Source organism: Arvicanthis niloticus, chromosome 15, assembly GCF_011762505.2.
Source record: "Arvicanthis niloticus isolate mArvNil1 chromosome 15, mArvNil1.pat.X, whole genome shotgun sequence".
Classification (NCBI taxonomy): domain Eukaryota; kingdom Metazoa; phylum Chordata; class Mammalia; order Rodentia; family Muridae; genus Arvicanthis; species Arvicanthis niloticus.
The window spans coordinates 6,671,397-6,690,036 of NC_047672.1; the positions used below are offsets into that span (position 1 = coordinate 6,671,397).

At 36.6% G+C, this 18,640-nt stretch overlaps 1 protein-coding gene across 1 annotated transcript; it reads right to left on the reverse strand.

The window, feature by feature from the left end:
• Window positions 1-7,044: 7,044 nt before the first annotated feature.
• On the reverse strand, window positions 7,045-7,956 carry LOC117720730 (vomeronasal type-1 receptor 90-like). The gene has a single exon (XM_034519376.2). It carries the CDS (start codon window positions 7,954-7,956, stop codon window positions 7,045-7,047), a length of 912 nt encoding a protein of 303 aa, XP_034375267.1.
• Between the last annotated feature and the right edge of the window lie 10,684 nt (window positions 7,957-18,640).

Consider the following 18,640-nt stretch of genomic DNA (forward strand, 5'->3'; position numbering starts at 1 on the left):
GACATAACAACAGAAACAGAGGAAATTAAAAAAATTATCAGATCCTACTACAAAGGCCTATACTCAACAAAATTGGAAAATCTGGAGGAAATGGACAATTTTCTAGATAGATACCAGGTACCAAAGTTAAACGAGGAGCAGATAAACCACCTAAACAGTCCCATAATGCCTAAAGAAATAGACACAGTCATTAAAAATCTTCCCACCAAAAAATGTCCGGGGCCAGATGGTTTCAGTGCAGAATTCTTTCAGACCTTCAAGGAAGACCTAATACCAATCCTCTTCAAGTTATTCCATCGAATAGAAACAGAAGGAACACTACCCAATTCATTCTATGAAGCTACCATTACACTCATACCTAAACCACAGAAAGACCCAACAAAGAAAGAGAACTACAGACCAATCTCTCTTATGAATATTGATGCAAAAATACTCAATAAAATTCTCGCAAACCGAATCCAACAACACATCAAAACAATTATCCATCAAGATCAAGTAGGCTTTATCCCAGGAATGCAGGGATGGTTCAATATTCGGAAATCCATCAATGTAATCCACTACATAAATAAACTCAAAGAGAAAAACCACATGGTCATATCACTGGATGCTTAGAAAGCATTTGACAAAATTCAACATCCCTTCATGTTAAAAGTCTTGGAAAGATCAGGAATTCAAGGTCCATTTCTAAACATAGTAAAAGCAATATACAGCAAGCCAGTAGCCAACATCAAACTAAATGGAGAGAAACTTGAAGCAATCCCACTAAGATCAGGGACTAGGCAAGGCTGCCCACTCTCACCTTACCTATTCAATATAGTACTGGAAGTCTTAGCTAGAGCAATTAGACAACAAAAGGAAGTCAAAGGGATACAGATAGGAAAGGAAGAAGTCAAAATTTCACTATTTGCAGATGATATGATAGTATACTTAAGTGAACCTAAAACTTCCACCAGAGAACTCCTAAACCTGATAAACAACTTTAGCAATGTGGCTGGATATAAAATCAACTCAAACAAATCAGTAGCCTTCCTCTACTTAAAGGATAAACAGGCAGAGAAAGAAATCAGGGAAATGACACCCTTCACAATAGCCACGAATAAAATAAATTATCTTGGAGTGAATCTAACAAAGCAAGTGAAAGATCTGTATGACAAGAACTTCAAGTCTCTCAAGAAAGAAATTGAAGAACATCTCAGAAGATGGAAAGATCTCCCAGGCTCCTGGATTGGCAGGATTAACTTAGTAAAAATGGCTATCCTGCCAAAAGCAATCTATAGATTCAATGCAATACCCATCAAAATTCCAAATCAATTCTTCATAGAGATAGAAAGAGCAATTTACAAATTCATTTGGAATAACAAAAAACCTAGGATATCGAGAACTATTCTCAACAATAAAAGAACCTCTGGGGGAATCACCATTCCGGACCTCAAACTGTACTACAGAGCAGTAGTGATAAAAACTGCTTGGTATTGGTACAGAGACAGAAAGGACGATCAATGGAACAGAATTGAAGACCCAGAAATGAACCCGCATACCTATGGTCACTTGATATTTGACAAGGGAGCTAAATTCATCCAGTGGAAAAAGGACAGCATTTTCAACAAGTGGTGCTGGCTCAACTGGAGGTCTACATGTAGAAGAATCCAAATTAATCCATTCTTATCTCCTTGCACAAAGCTCAACTCCAAGTGGATAAAGGACCTTCACATAAAGCCAGGTACACTGAAAATATTAGAAGAGAAGTTGGGGAAGACCCTCGAATACCTAGGCACAGGGGAAAAGTTCCTGAACAGAACACCAATGGCTTATGCTCTAAGATCAAGAATCGACAAATGGGACCTCATCAAATTGCAAAGCTTCTGTAAGGCAAAGGACACTGTCAACAAGACAAAACGGCAACCAACAGATTGGGAAAAGATCATTACCAATCCTACATCTGATAGGGGGCTAATATCTAATATTTACAAAGAACTCAAGAAATTAGATGCCAAACAACAAAATAACCCCATTAAAAAATGGGGTACAGAGCTAAACAAAGAATTCTCAACTGAGGAAACTCGAATGGCCGAGAAGCACCTTAAGAAATGCTCAACATCCTTAGTCATCAGGGAAATGCAAATCAAAACAACACTGAGATACCACCTCACACCAGTCAGAATGGCTAAGATCAAAAACTCAGGTGATAGTAGATGTTGGCGAGGATGTGAAGAAAGAGGATCACTCCTGCATTGTTGGTGGGGTTGCAAGCTGGTACAACCACTTTGGAAGTCAGTCTGGCGGTTCCTCAGAAAATTGGACATAGTACTACCTGAGGACCCAGCTATACCACTCCTGGGTATATACCCAGAAAATGCCTCAACAAATAACAAAGACATATGCTCCACTATGTTCATAGCAGCCCTATTTATAATAGCCAGAAGCTGGAAAGAACCCAGATGCCCTTCAACAGAGGAATGGATACAAAAAATGTGGTACATTTATACAATGGAATATTACTCAGCTATTAAAAATAATGAATTCGAGAAATTCTTAGGTAAATGGATGTATCTAATAAATATCATCCTGAGTGAGGTAACCCAATCACAAAAGAACACACATGGTATTTACTCACTGATAAGCGGAGATTAGCCCAAAAGTTTGAAACAATAAAGATTCAACTACCAGACGACATGAAGCTCATGAAGAAGAAAGAACAAGTGAGGATGCCTAGGTCTTTCTTAGAAGGAGTAACTAAATAACCAAGGGAGCAAATATGGAGACAAAGTGTGGGTCAGAATCTGAAGGGGGGGTTGTAGGGAGACCATTGTGTCTGGGTATTCATTCCATAGGCAGTCATCAAAAATAGACGCTGATAGGGATGTCAGGATGGGAAAGCTGACAGCAGCCTGATAAGGCTGTCTCCTTAGAGGTCTCTCAGAGTCGGACATACCCAGAGACAGGTACCCACAGCTATCCATTAATCTGATCAAAGTTCCCAATGGAGGAGTCAGAGAGTAAATTGAAGGAACCGTGAACCATAAGGGCTGGTGGCCCTGTGAGGAGAGCAAGAATACCAACCAGCCAGAGCTCCCCAGGGTCTAAACCACCAGCCCAGGAGCACATAGGGAGAGACACATGACTCCAGCTGTATATGTAGGGGAGGATGGCCCTGTTGGGCATAGGTGGGAGACAAGATCATTGGTACCCTGAAGGCTGAGCACTGAGGGGGGGGAATCTGAGGGTGGAGAGGGAGGCTGGGGGTAGGTGGGTAAACACCTTCATAGAGGCAGGAGGAGGGAGGATGGGATAAGGGGTTCCTGGGTGGTGGGGGAAATATGGTAAGGGGATAAAATTTGAAATGTAAATATTATATCCAATAAAAGGGGAAAAATAGAAAAGCGGTTAGAACCAACATTCTTAATAAAATGTCAGCCCTCTTTAAAAAAAAAAAAAAACCTATCTTGATACTAAAATTTGTTTTGAGAATTGTATATTGCAGAATGATCAACCTTGGTGTATCTACTCAACAAGCAAGCTGGGCAGACCTGCTCAAACCTCTGAGGTCCGTGAATTCTATCTGGAGGCAGCGAAGACACAGCATCAGAGGATTGTCAACTTGCACTTCCCCCCACCCCTCTTCTAATATCTCAACGCCCATAATCAGCTTGAAGAAGCTAATGATGAGTCAGCGCCCCTATTCCCTGGGCATGGGGACTAAGGTGGTAAATGTTGGGCTGTCTCCCTAGGAAAAAGTAGTGGTTTTGTCGGAATAGAGAGGATTAGCTAGGGTTTATTGCATAGCCATAACCTATTAGTAGAAATCTGTACAATTTTTATCAAGATGAAGATATAAATTCTTAAATGGCACCAATTTACTTTGTTTACAAATTTTAAGGTTTTCAGTGGCATGAGCTTTTTAGTGATATAAGAGTGAGATGAATATTGTTACTCTCATAGGCATTATACCAGTATAACACACTTAGGAATACAAAGCTTAGACCCAGTCCTTCTTTAACTTTTTTAACTGATTTGAGATGGTCAGCCTGTGAGTTAAGGGACTATAGCAAATTCATGACTTGGAGTTTATTATAAGGGTGTTCTCTATGTTTTATTTAGAAATAGCTGAGTGGAGTTAACAGGCAACACTCCAGATTACCTTACATGGATAGCTGGTTTTCAAAACATCAGAAATCCTTAGAATTGACATGACAAACATTTCAGTATTAATGTTCATTTTCATTAGAGACCTGTCTGCTCCGGACAGCTTCCTATGTTAAACTCTAAGAAGAAATTGAGCATCCTTGGAGTTACTCCAGTTGTGGTGAGACAGCCACTAGGCAAGAATTGCCACTTTCCTTCTACAGACAAATTACTGTCCAGAAAAGGACACACTTGCAGAATAGTCGAATGATTATATCTGCCTAGACAGAGTAATCAGCCCTTAATAATTCTGCAGCACTAAGGTCTGTCAGATGATCCTGGGCCAGAAGGCAGAAGAACAGATGCTCCAACGTTTTGAAGTAGAGCGAGTGTCCAGGTGGTCAGAGGTCTCTATAAATTGGCTAAGTTTTAGAAGCTATGCTTGGTGCTTCCCACAATTATAGTCAACTCAGTCATTCTGGATTTCTGATGGGGTTGAAAACTTATAGCTATTTACTTTGAGAGAAAAGATCTGAGTGTATGGTCATCAGCTGACATTCATCCTAAAGCCAAGGAAAAAGCCAGGTTCAGAACTAAGTGTTTTAATTAGGATAGATGACAGAGGTGCTGGTTAGTCAACAAAAGGATGGACTGGGTATTAGGACTATCTTGTACCTCACTGGTACAAATAGGCATAATTATGCTCTAATTGTATTTTGAGAGAAAAGTTTCCTTTTAACAGGAAGGGTGATGTGTAGGAGGAGCTAAGGTGGGAGGAGTACTGAGAGGAAGAAAAGGAGTAAGAAGAGGAGAAGAAGAAGGAGAGGAGAAGCTAGGTGATGAAAGAGAGATAGAGGGGGGAAACAGGGAAGCAGATTTTTATGTATCTCCACCAGTCAAAGATAGTTGATATATCTAGGTTGGGTAGTGGGTTACACCTCTGATTGAAAAATACCAAACTTATAAAGCCTATGATTAACATTTCTTAAAAAAATGTATAAATGCAAAAAGGAAAAGGGGGCATGGGATAGGGGTTTTCTAAGGGGGTGGGGAATAGGGAAACGGGATGGTATCTGAAGTGTAAATGAAAGATCTAATAAAAAAAAAAAAAAAAAAAGAAAAACCAGATTGAATGCTGCCATTTTAAGTATCTCTCCCAATATATTCTTAGGGCTATTATGTGCTCTCTGCAAACTGATGTTAAGGCTCTATTCCTGAAGACAGCAGTTACATAACTTCTTGAACATATCAAGCTGGTGACTGTCTAAAACATACATCCCTGTGGATCAGAGTTTATGGTACTGGAAGATAACATGCACACCACCAAAGGAGAAGGGTAAACACCAACCCACTACAAAACCTTCAGTATACAATGGTAATGTGTCCGTAAGATGTGCTGGTGTAATAGTGGCCTAAAACTTATGGCAGTGACTAACCAATCTCTGATTTGTTTTAAGGCATGGAATCCATGGGATCAAAACCATACCTAGCAATGTTTTGGTTGTCAAGTACATGAGATTAGGACCAAGAAGAAAAACAAATACTAGTGTTCTTGAAACAAATAAAATGACAGCTGACATTCTTCTGCATTCATTGATCTGAGTCTCATTCAGCCATCATCAGAGAAGCTTCCTCATCCATCATTAGAGAAGCTTCCTCCATCAGAAGATACAACTACCCATAGCTAGAAAATATGCACAGTGAGAGACATTAAGATAGTCAGCCTTCCTCGGGAAGTCTTGATCAAATTCTTCCCCTCAGTGCACAGGAAACTCTGTGGAAAGGTAATAGAAAGACTAGAAGAGACTAGATGGATGGAGGACAGCAATGAAAGTAGGCCTTCTAAACGCAATCCAGAAGACAAACATATAACCTCAGAGACTGTGGCTACATGCACATGTCTGTACCTCACGGGGTCCTAGAGCAGAAGTGGATATGTGCCACTTGCCAGAGCTGGAGAGTTGGAAACAGGAGAACTGGGACTACCATCTTGGCCCAGAGAATAATCTATCAAGACAGTAGGTGAATGGCATGTGAAGATTAACAGGCAAGGTTGTCTCCTGGAATCCATGTGCACACATACACACATTTTTCGTCTGTACACACACATGCATACATGCATACAGATATACAATAAACATAATAAACAGCACGTATGTTTAATAAATATTTTTATTTATGAATAATGTTGTAATAAGTGAAATGAAATGAAGTACAAAAAACAAGCACATGATATTTTTATATAAGACACATTAAGTAACTGTGGTTAAAAAAAAAAAGGTAACTTTAAATTTACACTACTTTATAAATCCTGAGATTTTATAATTAGGAAACATATATAAATCTACAATAAAATATTTAAACTACAATAAAATATTTAAATAAAATAAAATCTACAATAAAATATTTAAATATTTAAAATATTTAAACTCTGATTAAGTGTATATTAACATATTTTCAAGAGAAAGCTTAAAAGTCACTATCAGCAAGGTTATATTTTTAGTAAGCAAGGGAATATTTTCTGCAGTAAGGGAATATTTATTATTTAAAGTATAAAGTAGAAAGAGAACTCATATGAAGCATCAACTATTTGTGTACAATTAATTTAAGAACTCTAGAGTACTGGGCAAAAGAATGAAAAAAGAATATGTATGTTTAATGCAAGAAATTTTATTTGAAGAATATAAAAAATCTTGCTCTGCTACATGGATAATTTAAGTTTAAAAATGCATTTAAAAATTATTACTAGGACTACGCAGGATTATTCTTTATAACCAGCTCTATGTCCAGTTTCAGGACATCCTGTGACATCTTCTCACCTCTGTGGACACCAGGAATGCACACATGCATACATGCTGCCACAGCATAGATAGGTATAAATTAATAATAAATTAATAAATTATAAAGAAAAGAAAAATCTTTTTAAAAAAATATCTGGTGGTGCTTTGACTGTAGATTTTTTATTCTAATTATGATTCTGTTATCAGAACTGATTTGTACCAAAGGGGTAATTGTGGGATAGGCAAACATCATAAACTTCTGAACAGTCAGGATGATTGAGTCATACATCCATAACATGTCTGAGGTGAATGAGATGATGAAGTCCACCCAGTACATGACCACAAAGAAAACCACCAGCAGCAAGATGGTCTGGGTGGCCCTTTTCTCAGGGGACTCTCTCAGGTGGCTAGTGCTATAAAGATACTTGCACTGCCTTTGATACCTAATCATGGTAATCACCATGTATACACTTGTGGTCAGCATGACTCCTACAAGAAACACATCTCTGGAGGTTGATATAGTAAAAATCAGTCCCCTGATGATGTAGTTCATGGGTAAGAGTGAGCAGGATTTAGTGACCTGCATCTGGTTGGTCTCACTCACATTGGTAAAACCAGCAGCATAAAAGATCCTGTTAGTACTGAAGGACAAATTGAAAAACCAAATACATAAGAAAACATAGGCCATGTATTTTTTTAGCTTTTGTTTAAATTTGGCCAACAAAGAGGTATTGGGACTGATAGTGACAGCCTGGAACACACTCAGAAGGCAGGTGGTGCAGATAGAGAGGCCTCTCATCACCCTGCTAATATAAAATATTGTCTTACATTTGAAATCATTCTCAATGTTTAGTAACTCAAATAGGTCTGTAAGCATAATATCCCCTCCAGTGAGGACCATGATTATGTGAATGAAAGTCAGTTGACAGGAGATCACGTCTGTGGGCTTAGATCTGTGACCTAGGATTATGGAAGTATAGAAAAAAAGAAGACACATATTGGCTAGGACTCCAAGTCCAGCTTGGAAATAAAGGACATTCTTAAGTGAGGACATAAGTGGAGAGTGTGTTCATCTTAACAGCATAGTGGAAGTTCACTTCATATATCTGAAAAAAACAAGAGAGTTTACATCAAGCCTGTGATACACTGGAAATATGTTTATATCATCATTCTATTTTCCATTCTAGTCATTGATTAGCCCATCACTTTACTTTTGATAATCCAGATTCTACATCATAGCCTATACTTCTGTATGCCTTCCATGTATCTACTGTATATATGAATATATAGAATATTAAAAATAATAAATCTGATCATGCATATTTATATAGAGCTTACAATTTGTGAGCCTGTATTGCATGTAAGTCTTATGTACAAGAAACACAATCTAAATTATTTAAAATGTATTGTTTTATACTTAATATCTAAAACAGTAGTTAGGAGTGAGGAATATTATTCACCATTGTACTACTGAATAAAAATTATGTTGATCTGGAAAATAGTCACAAAAGATATACAAAAAATTGATTCAACCCCATAGTTGATAATTTTTACTGTGTTATATTTTGCAACTATCTATGTTTTGACTCAAAATTCTAATGAAATCACAGGGCTAATTCATGATAATCCCACTATTTTAATTAGCAAAATATCTTCCTCAATTTATGTATTTAATATTCATTTTTCTGTCAAATAGAGACTATAAATTAAAGACACAGGTACAGTTAGAGATCACTACTGAATTTTCACACACTATACACACTAATTATGGTTATAAAGGTTCATCGATGTTTCAAGTTTAGTTCCCATCCATCATCTTTTATGAGACTTCAACTTTAAAGAACTAACTCCCAGCTACAAAGACAAATACTATTTTTTTCTTTCAGGGAAGGCATTGTAAATTGTTAATAGAATGGTGAATTATGGATTTTCAGCCATATATGTTGTTATTTTACCTACCTACTATTTCCTTCTGTATTTATCGCCCTGCAACTCTCTAAGAAGTGCCCCTTTTTCATATTTCTCTGATAAGATACTTGTCCCCTGCAATTCTTGTGTCTATTGCTCCCATGGCCAACCAATCCTGGCAATGTTTCAGTTCTCCTTTCCTGATTTCTGCAGTTACTATATACTACATAATCACATCTAAAACTTGGAGCTAGAAGACTCCAACCAGAGGGAACATGTGACATTAAGACAATCTGTATTTTCTATACATTTTGACAAACATGGCTTGCTGAAAATGACCACATAGTGATGCTGATTGGGAATTTCAATTTTGAAAGAGATTTCTTCCCATGCAGTGAAAACCAAGGTCTGCAGTGTTACCATGTATCATCAGGACCCACACACTTTTCACAGTTTCAATCAACAGTCTTAACATTGCCACCCATGTTAGTTATTTCCAGGATCAGTTTATTATGGAACTAATTTAATTTAATGCAGTACTTTAAAATCAGCTTATGTTAAGAAATATAAAATAACTAGATTAACCATGATTTTTGTGAGAAAAACTGTGCCTAATTATATTTTCAAGTTCACTAGTATATTCTACATATATAGAAGTATACATACATGTTTGTATGTATGTAAGGAAATAATGCAGAAGTTAGTGCATGAGACCATCCTACAAGATTTTCATGAATATGGCACCATAAATCACGTGTTATACATTTACACGATTTTTGTTCCTAAAAAGCTTAGTCTTGTAATGGATCCATTCCAATTGTTAGAGCCACATACATAATTCACTGACATACATTTAGAGTAACTGCACTATGATTTTCTGTTTATAAAATTTTCAGAGTATGACTTGGAGCTGTAGCTCACTGATAAAGAACATTTTTTGCTTTTGGAAAGACCTGTGTTTGATATTCAGCAATTACAGGGTGTCTCATGAACATTTGTGACTCTAATTCAAGAGAATACATTTCCCTCTCTGACTAAGCATGCAAGAGCTGCATAGAAAATATATGTATATGTATGTATAAAAACATGTATATATGTAAAATAAAACTAATAAATAATGCTCCAAGATAATATTTACTTCAAGTCTTGCTCTTCACAATGTAAGAACTATTTCCAAATTATAATTTTTAAAATACAATTATACAAACCATATACATATAATAATTTATTAATAATTAGACATAAAAAATTTATTAATATAATCACTGGTATTATAAGTAATATAAAATATGATAATAGAATAAACTAAAAAATAGGAATAAAAAATTTTTTTTCCAAAGATATGCACTTCAACCTCTATACTTTATATCTATTACTTTGTAAATGTTTATCACATACAGAAATGACACATTCTAATTCACAAACTTGCATATTGTACAATATTTAGTTGTAAATACTAAAACACAGAGTATATTATAAGCATTTATAATAGTGGAGAAGCCATCACTATTAAATTGATCCATACCAAAAGTATAAGCTGTCTGCAGATATCTATATGAAGAATCATGCAACAAAGACAGAGAGGGGAGGGAAGAAAAAGAATCTTTGATACATAGCTAGCATTCTCCTATGAACAGTCATTTTGCCTCTTCATTATCACAATATTTGATCTTAGAACACTCTTGTTTTATGCACATATAGTGATTTTTGTATTTTGTTTGTGAAGATTTAATAATATAGGAAACATACACGTATAATAAATAGAAAGTGTCATTTTCATCTTAAGCTTCACCACACTTGGTGAGTAATGACCTAAAAGCTTTATAACTGCTCAGAGAGAACATAAAGTGAGTATGTGACTTTCACGTGACAAGTGAAATTGTTAGCTGATATACTATCCACTGTCAGCAACACGAAGCCCTTTTTAGGAATCCCTGGAAAAGAAAGAACTTGGCCTCAAAATTGATTCTATGAAATGTTTATAAAATATAGAATGCCAGTAAGAATACTTAATATTTTTAATAAAGTTGTAATTCTTTACCTGATACTCTTAAATAATTTAAATTCATAAATTCTTATTTCGAAATCAAATTTAGTCCAGGTGTAACTGAAAACACATAGATATTGACTAGAATATTATAATTAGAATAATATGATTAGCAATTTTGACTTTAAATAACTTTATACTATTTAAGAATTATGAATATACTTATCACTGCTAATGAAAAGCTTACTCAATATTTTTCAGTTTCAATGCCACATGGCTCAATTTATAAAACATGAAATAAGAAAAAGGAATTTATTTTAATAAAATGATTAAAACATCTGAAAATTACATTTGTGTAAGGATAACTTTACAAGCATTTAGTAAATGAGTATTTATGATCTATAAAATATCTATTCATGAGAAATCATTGCAATAAATTAAACAACTTTATGTAATAAATTTAAAACTCATATGATGCTAAGAGAGTTTTATGGTTTACTGTGTCGTTAACTGCAGCATTCCAAAGAATTCATAAGTTTATGAAAATTTAACACACTAAAAAATTACTGATAAACACAACATTAGTTAATATTTGGTGTATATTCATAGCTTGAGTTTCATATAACTAAATGAATACAGTCAGTTAATTTGAGAGAAGAGTAATATGAAAAAACATAAACACAATTCAAATGTGTCAACAATAAATCTACTTCTGCAAAGCAATACATGGCTGTCATTTGGTTTTTCACCCTCTAAGTTATCTCAGGTGTTATGTTACAGGGAGAGATGACTAACATAGTTGACCATACCTAGGTAGAACCATGATCTTAGAATTCTTAGAGCACACAGTAAGTACAATCATCTGTCAGATAAACTCCTTAAAAAGTTCAGTATGGAGTTAACCCTTTAAATATAAATATCAGTGTAGATTTAATGGAAAGTGATGGATTTCATGATATTTCCATTTAATATAAAATACACATTAATCATCTTCACTTTAATAAGGCTTTCTTATCTTTATCCCTCCTTCTACTGGACTCTGTCCTCTTCCAAATACCTACCTCTACTGTCACATACATAATAAGGGATCAAATTGGGTGAAATCTATGTTCTGTTATTAACTGTTATACTGATATTATATGTCTAAAAGCATCTCTTAAGTTTGCTTATGATACAATTTATTTTAAAAATAAAATTCTAAGCAGAAAATTCTCTAATCATTTATTATACAATCAAGGTTCATTCTACCACCTACTTACAGCTTTCATTATAACGAACAGAAAAAAAATACTCACACAACTGGGCCTTTGATGAGCATCCATGTAGAATGAAGCCCTAAGAAGTAGTTATAAGGAACAAATGTGATCAGCTCATCTCCCTCTAGACCCATAGTTACCATGTCATCTTGAGAAGGCACTTCTGATCTTGAGGTTGTTGCAAAGTGATACCATCAAATGGAAAAGTGAACTTTCCTAATTACAGGAGAACAGTGGAGTAGGAACAAATGATCTCTGGGTCTCCTGTGTGTCTCCTGTGGGTCTCCAGGTCATATTTGTCCTTGTTGATCAACTGATACCAGTCCTTGGGAACAAAACAAAAGTAACAATAATAATATTCAACTTAAAAGAAGTAGAAAATCATTTAAATTCCCCAAGGTATCTTTCACACTTCAAAAATATCCATGGTATCTTCCATACTCAAGATCTCACCTAAAAAACATCCCTTTTGCAGGAAATAAGAAAATGTCACCTCCTCCAAAAATACTTAGGGTAAATAATTTTTCTTACAAAGCACATAGACAAGAGATAATATAATTTTATTACCAGCAGAAATCAAGCTGTAGGGCTAGAAATGCAAGAAGCTCACTTGATAGACTGCATGCCAAGAAAGTATTGTGTATGTGGGAAACCATGAAATACATAAAACCTTCAAATTGTAGGCACAGGTGACAAACAAGAACTCCTAGTCAATGGAAAACACAAGAACTTCAATAAGATTGTACAAGAAGACTGCACCAAATATCCATCCATATAATTTAAGAAGCACAGAGAATGAAAAAAAAAAAAAACAAGAACACAAATAAATATTTTCGTGCATTTTGTAGTTAAAAATTCAGCAAAGTGGCTTGATATAAAATTAACTAAAAAAAATCAGTAGCCTTCATTTATACAAATGATAAACAGGCTGAGAAAGAAATTAGAGAAGCAAAACCCTTCCAAAATAATCACAAATAATATACAATATGTTGGGATAGCTCTAACCAAACAAGTAAAAAATTTGTATGACAAGAACTTTAAGTCTCTAATATTGAAGAATATCTCAGAAAATAGAGTTATCTCTTATGCTCATGGACTGGTAGAATTAACATAGTTAAAAGAGCCATCCTACCAAAGGAAATCTACATATTAAAACAATCCCCATCAAAATTTCAACACAATTCTTCAAAGACATGGAAAGAGCAATTCTCAAATTCATCTGAAAAATCAAAAAACCAGAATAATGAAAACAATTCTTAAAAATAAAAGAACTTCTGGGGGAATCACCATCCCTGACCTCAAATTATACTGCAGAGCAGTAGTGATAAAAGCTGCATTACATTGGTACAGACACAGACAGGTTGATCAATGGAATAGAATTGAAGACACAGAAATAAAACCACATCCTTATTGACCTTGATTTTTGACAAAATGCCAAAAATATACAATGGGAAAAAAACATCTTCAATAAATGGTATTGGTCTAACTGGCAATGTTTATGTAGAAAAATAAAAATAGATCCATATTTATCACCCTACACACAACTCAAGGCCAAGTGGATCAAGCACCTCAATGTAAAACGAGGCATGTTGAATCTAATAGAAGATAAAGAGGGAAAGAGCTTCAAACTCATTGGCACAGAAGAAACTTTCTTAGCAGAATTCCAATGGCTCTGGCTCTAAGGTCAAGAATTAATAAATGGGAAATCATGAAACTGGAAAGCTTCAGTAAGGCAAGGGTCATAGTCAATATGACAAACCAGCAACCTACATATTGGGAAAAAAACTTCATTAATCCAACATTCAATAGAGGGCTCAAATCCAAAATGTATAAAGAACTCAAGCAGCTAACCACTAAAAACCCAAATAACTGAATTAAATCATGGTGTGTAGAACTAAAGAGAGAATTCATAGCAAAGGAATCTTGAAGGGCTGATAAGCACTTAAAGAAAGAAAAATAAGGCATCAACTGAGAGATGGGGTTGACATCTCAAAGTCGTGAATTCTGACAAATAGTTGTTCCTATCTGAAAAACTACATCGACAAAAATGGAGAAGAGTCTGAAAAGAAGGATCAGCAACAGACCCAAAGTGGGATCCAGCTCTAGGGGAGGCCCCAAGGTCTGACACTATTACTGAGGCTATGGTGTACTTACAAAAAGAAACCTATCATGACTGACACACTACCTCCGAAAGACCCAACAAGCAGCTGAAAGTGTCAAATGCAAATATTTACACCAAACCAATGGACAGAAGCTGCTGACTGTTCTAGTTGAATTAGAGAAAAGCTGGAAGAAGCTGAGGAAGAGGGTGACTCAGCAGGAACACCAGCAGTCTCAACAATCCTGAATCCCAATATCTTTCAAACACTGGGCCTCTCAACTAACCTGGACCCCCAAGACATTTCAAGCACTGGGTCATCAACCAGGCAGCACACACCAGCTGATATGAGACCTCCAACACATATACATCAAAGGTCTGCTGGACTCAGTCAGAGAAGATGCACCTAACCCTCAAGAGACTGGAGGCACCAGAAAGTAGGGAGATCTGGTGGAGAGTTGTTGTGGAATGGGGACATCCTCATGGAGACTGTGGGGAAGGAGTTATGGAATGTGGAACACTCAGATGGTAGACTTGGAGGGAGATTAAATCTGGACTGTAAAAAAAGATTGAATAATTTAAAAAAAAAAAACACTAAGCATTCCAAACAAAACAAAAAATAAACATGAATTGAAATCTGTAAGAGAAAAACAGCAAGTCTAAAATCAATAAAACTCAGCAAAAGAAAAAGTGAATTTCCCAAACTTCAGGAAAAAGGGGGGAGTAGGTACACCTCATTTCTCAAGGTAAACTTTCAAAGCTAAAAGAGCCTCCAGCAATGCATTTCAAGTCCTAAATGACTACCAATCCAAAATTATTTACCTACCAATACTACTCCTATGAATGATGGAACAACAGTTTTCCACAACACAGCCAGTCTCAAAAAACATGTATATTCCACAAACCAAACCTAATGTAATACAGGAGTGATCCTAGGGAAATCTCCAAGTAATGAGGTTTTTGGAGCTGGAACTGGTCATCTTCTCTTATCTGGCAAGGCTCACAGGAGTAGGATTGGGACACCAACACAGCCACAAACCTTCAGTCTTCAGTCTGTCCAGCCTACACATTGTTCTGACATTATGCTGACAGGGAATCTATTGAGTGCCCAACCAAAGTCTGGTCCAAAGTTAGACCAAAGCTACTAGAGGGAACCCAAATTTGACACTGCCTGAATGGCCAGGAACCAGTGATAGGGCAGCACACAGACTCAAGTCAGAGCCATGCACAACTGTTCAAAAAACAAAGTCAATAAAATTGACTTTTGATATTCTGCTATATTCACGGATAGGTGCCTACACCAACTGCCAACAGAGCTGTGTCATCTAGCATTTGATGGGAGCAGAAAGAGAAATCAATAGCCAAAGACTAGGTAGATCCAGGAGAAACTCACAGAAGAGAAAACAGAGAAAGGATTATAGGAGACAGACAGATTGAGTGTACCAGGAAAGCAGGGCCAACAGATCCAGCTAAACAGGTATCACAAAAGCTCATAAAGACTAATTTAACAAACATGGACCTTGTATGGTCTGCACAATGTTCTAATTATATACGTGCTATAGTTGTTTAGTTTGGTGATTTTGTAGGACTCCTAATAGTAAAGGGTGTTGTCTCTGACACTTTTGCCTGTGCTTGAGATACTTTCCATCTTACTGCCTTGCCTCATCCATTATTAACATGAGGGTTTGTGTCTAGTATTATATCTTGCTATGCCATGTTCAGTTGATATCCCTGGGAGATCTGCCATTTTTTTTTCAGACAAAAAAAGGAGAATTTTATGGAGAGAGGAGTTGTTGGCAAAAGATTAGGAGGAGTGGATGGAAGGAAAACTGCAGTCAGGAACTGATGTAGAAAAAAATAAATAACAATAATAATTAAAACACACTATTAAGACTACAATAGTATATATAAACTAGTCTTGATGATTTCAAGTAAGTTAAAATATGCTCATCACTATCAGCAAGAATCTTATCTTGAATAACCTCACCATCATGGGAGTATTTATAATATAAAGTGAAAGAACGAAAAAGAATTCATCACTTATTGTGTTCAATGAATGTAGAGAACTCTACACTTCTTGAGGACAGAAATGACAAAAGAATGTATATGAATGATGCCAAATCTTTCATAAGATCCCCCAACCTACATTCAATGTTTGGCTGTGGATATCTGCATCTATCAGTCAACTTCTTGTTAAACCCTCTCAGATGATTGTTATGCTATGCTCCTACTGCAAGCATAACAAAGTAATATGAGAAATGTCAGAGACTGGTGTTTGCCAATAGATAGATTTCAAGTTGATCAGATTAAGGATGGCTGATGATGTATTTTGTAAAACCAAGCATATGATTTGTAGAGTTCAGTACGGTGCAGTGGGAAGGGTTACCTCAGTGGGCCCATGCTGAGGCATCCATCCCCAAAATGCACCATTTGTATGTTGGATCTAATGTAGAACAGAGTTTATTTAGGGGCATGGAAGGGGATTGAGAAGTGAGTATAGGCAGTGATAGAAGGGGTAAAGAGAAGAAGAGAGAAGAGAAGAGAAGAGAAGAGAAGAGAAGAGAAGAGAAGAGAAGAGAAGAGGGGAGGGGAGGGGAGGGGAGGGGAGGGGAGGGGAGGGGAGGGGAGGGGAGGGGAGGGGAGGGGAGGGGAGGGGAGGGGAGAGGAGAGGAGAGAAGAGAAGAGAAGAGAAGAGAAGAGAAGAGAAGAGAAGAGAAGAGAAGAGACAAATAGCCACTTTTTGTCTGACAGACAAGACATTATGTGCATGTGAGGATATCTCTCCCTGTCAAAACAAGCAGCCTCAGCTACCATCCAGGTCCAAAAAACATGGCTCTGCAGGTTTAAGCCTGGTATATGCCAAGGCTGCTTATGTGGTGCTGGCTTAGATCTGGAACTGATCAAAATGGAAAGAAATCAGAAATAAAAATTTCCTAGGAAGTAGAAACTTATATGACTACCAACTGGAGCAAACAGCTGGAAGCAGCAGAATAGGATATCGGGCAAGGAGCATGAGAGTGAGTCAAGTCTAAAATAATATCTGGAGAATGCCCTTAAAGTCAAAGGAGCAGGAAGCAGAGAACAGAGACTGGAGAGCTAGCTAGTTGGATCAAGAAATAAATCAGTTAAGAGTGAAGGTGGTTAAAAGCCTACACATAGGAAACCCTTCATTTTCTGGATCTCTATAACTCCTTGAGTTCTTTATCAATTTTGGATATTACCCCTCTATCATACATTGGGCTGGTAAACATCTATTTGCAATCTGTAGGATGCCATTTTTTCCTGTTGACAATATTTTTGCATTACAGAAGCTTTTCAGTTTCTTAAGGTCTCATTTATTAATTGTTTATATTAGTTCCTGAGCTATTGGTGCTCACTTCAGAAAGTTGTCTCCTGTATTTAATATGTACAAGATTATTCTCCAATTTCTCTTCTCTTCATCTTATTTTATCTGAACCCCATGCAATAACAGTGGGAGGCTTCAACAAACCACTCTCACTAGTGGACTAGTGAACAGAACTTGGAAGCAGAAACTAAACAGAGACATAGGGAAACTAATAGAGGTTATGAACCAAATGGATTTAACAGATATCTATAGAACATTTCACCCTAAAACAAAGGAATACACCTTCTCAGCACCTCATAGTAGCTTTTCCAAAATTGACCATATATTTGATCACAAAACAAGTCGTAACCAAGAAGATTGAAATAATCTTATATATCCTATCAGATCACCATGGAATAAGGCTGGTCTCTGAAGACCCCCATACTCGGGGAGACCCTTCCTCAAGCCTCCGGAAATCGCGACCACCCAAAGATCACAAGAAACCATACCTGGATGCAATCAGCAGAGGCTTTATTAGGGAAGTAAGCCGGTGGTCAAAACGACAAGCTCTTTAGCTCCAAGAGCAGGGTTTTGGCCCCGAGTGGTGGGTGAAAGGATCTTTTATAGCATGGGGTGGGGGGAGGAAGGCATTTTTGCGCGCTTACACATGAATGGTTGTTTTACAAATTTTGAACATAGCACTGGGAAGACCAAGGGAGGGGTAACCAAGAACAGTGGAACATTTCAGAGAATCTAGCCCAAATGATCTAGAGTCATGTGAAAATCACTGCACACTCATTCTTCTCAAAAATGTGTTTTTTTCCATGTTATTGTGTCCTATCCTGCCATTTACCAACTATTTCAGATTAACTATCTTCCGGCTATAGCCCCACCTAGGTGGCAGCATCTTTATCTGTAGTCAGGAATGCCTTCCTGCCTTGGGCCTCTACCACCCATAGGTGGAAGAGGCTTGAGGAATGTAATCCAGCAAGTGTCCTTCACCTGGAATGTGAAGGCCTGAAATCTTATTTTCAGTTCCGTGTTCTGTAAGGCGAAAAATCTACACATATTTCATAAAATGGCCTTTATAATTTTTCACTCTACAGTCTCCAAAAACAACAGAAATCCCACATACACATAGAAGCAGAACAATGTCCTACTCAA

What these genes read in the sequence shown, in the direction of transcription:
- LOC117720730 (XM_034519376.2), bottom strand. Translation starts at nt 7,956, where the DNA reads ATGTCCTCACTTAAGAATGTCCTTTATTTCCAAGCTGGACTTGGAGTC.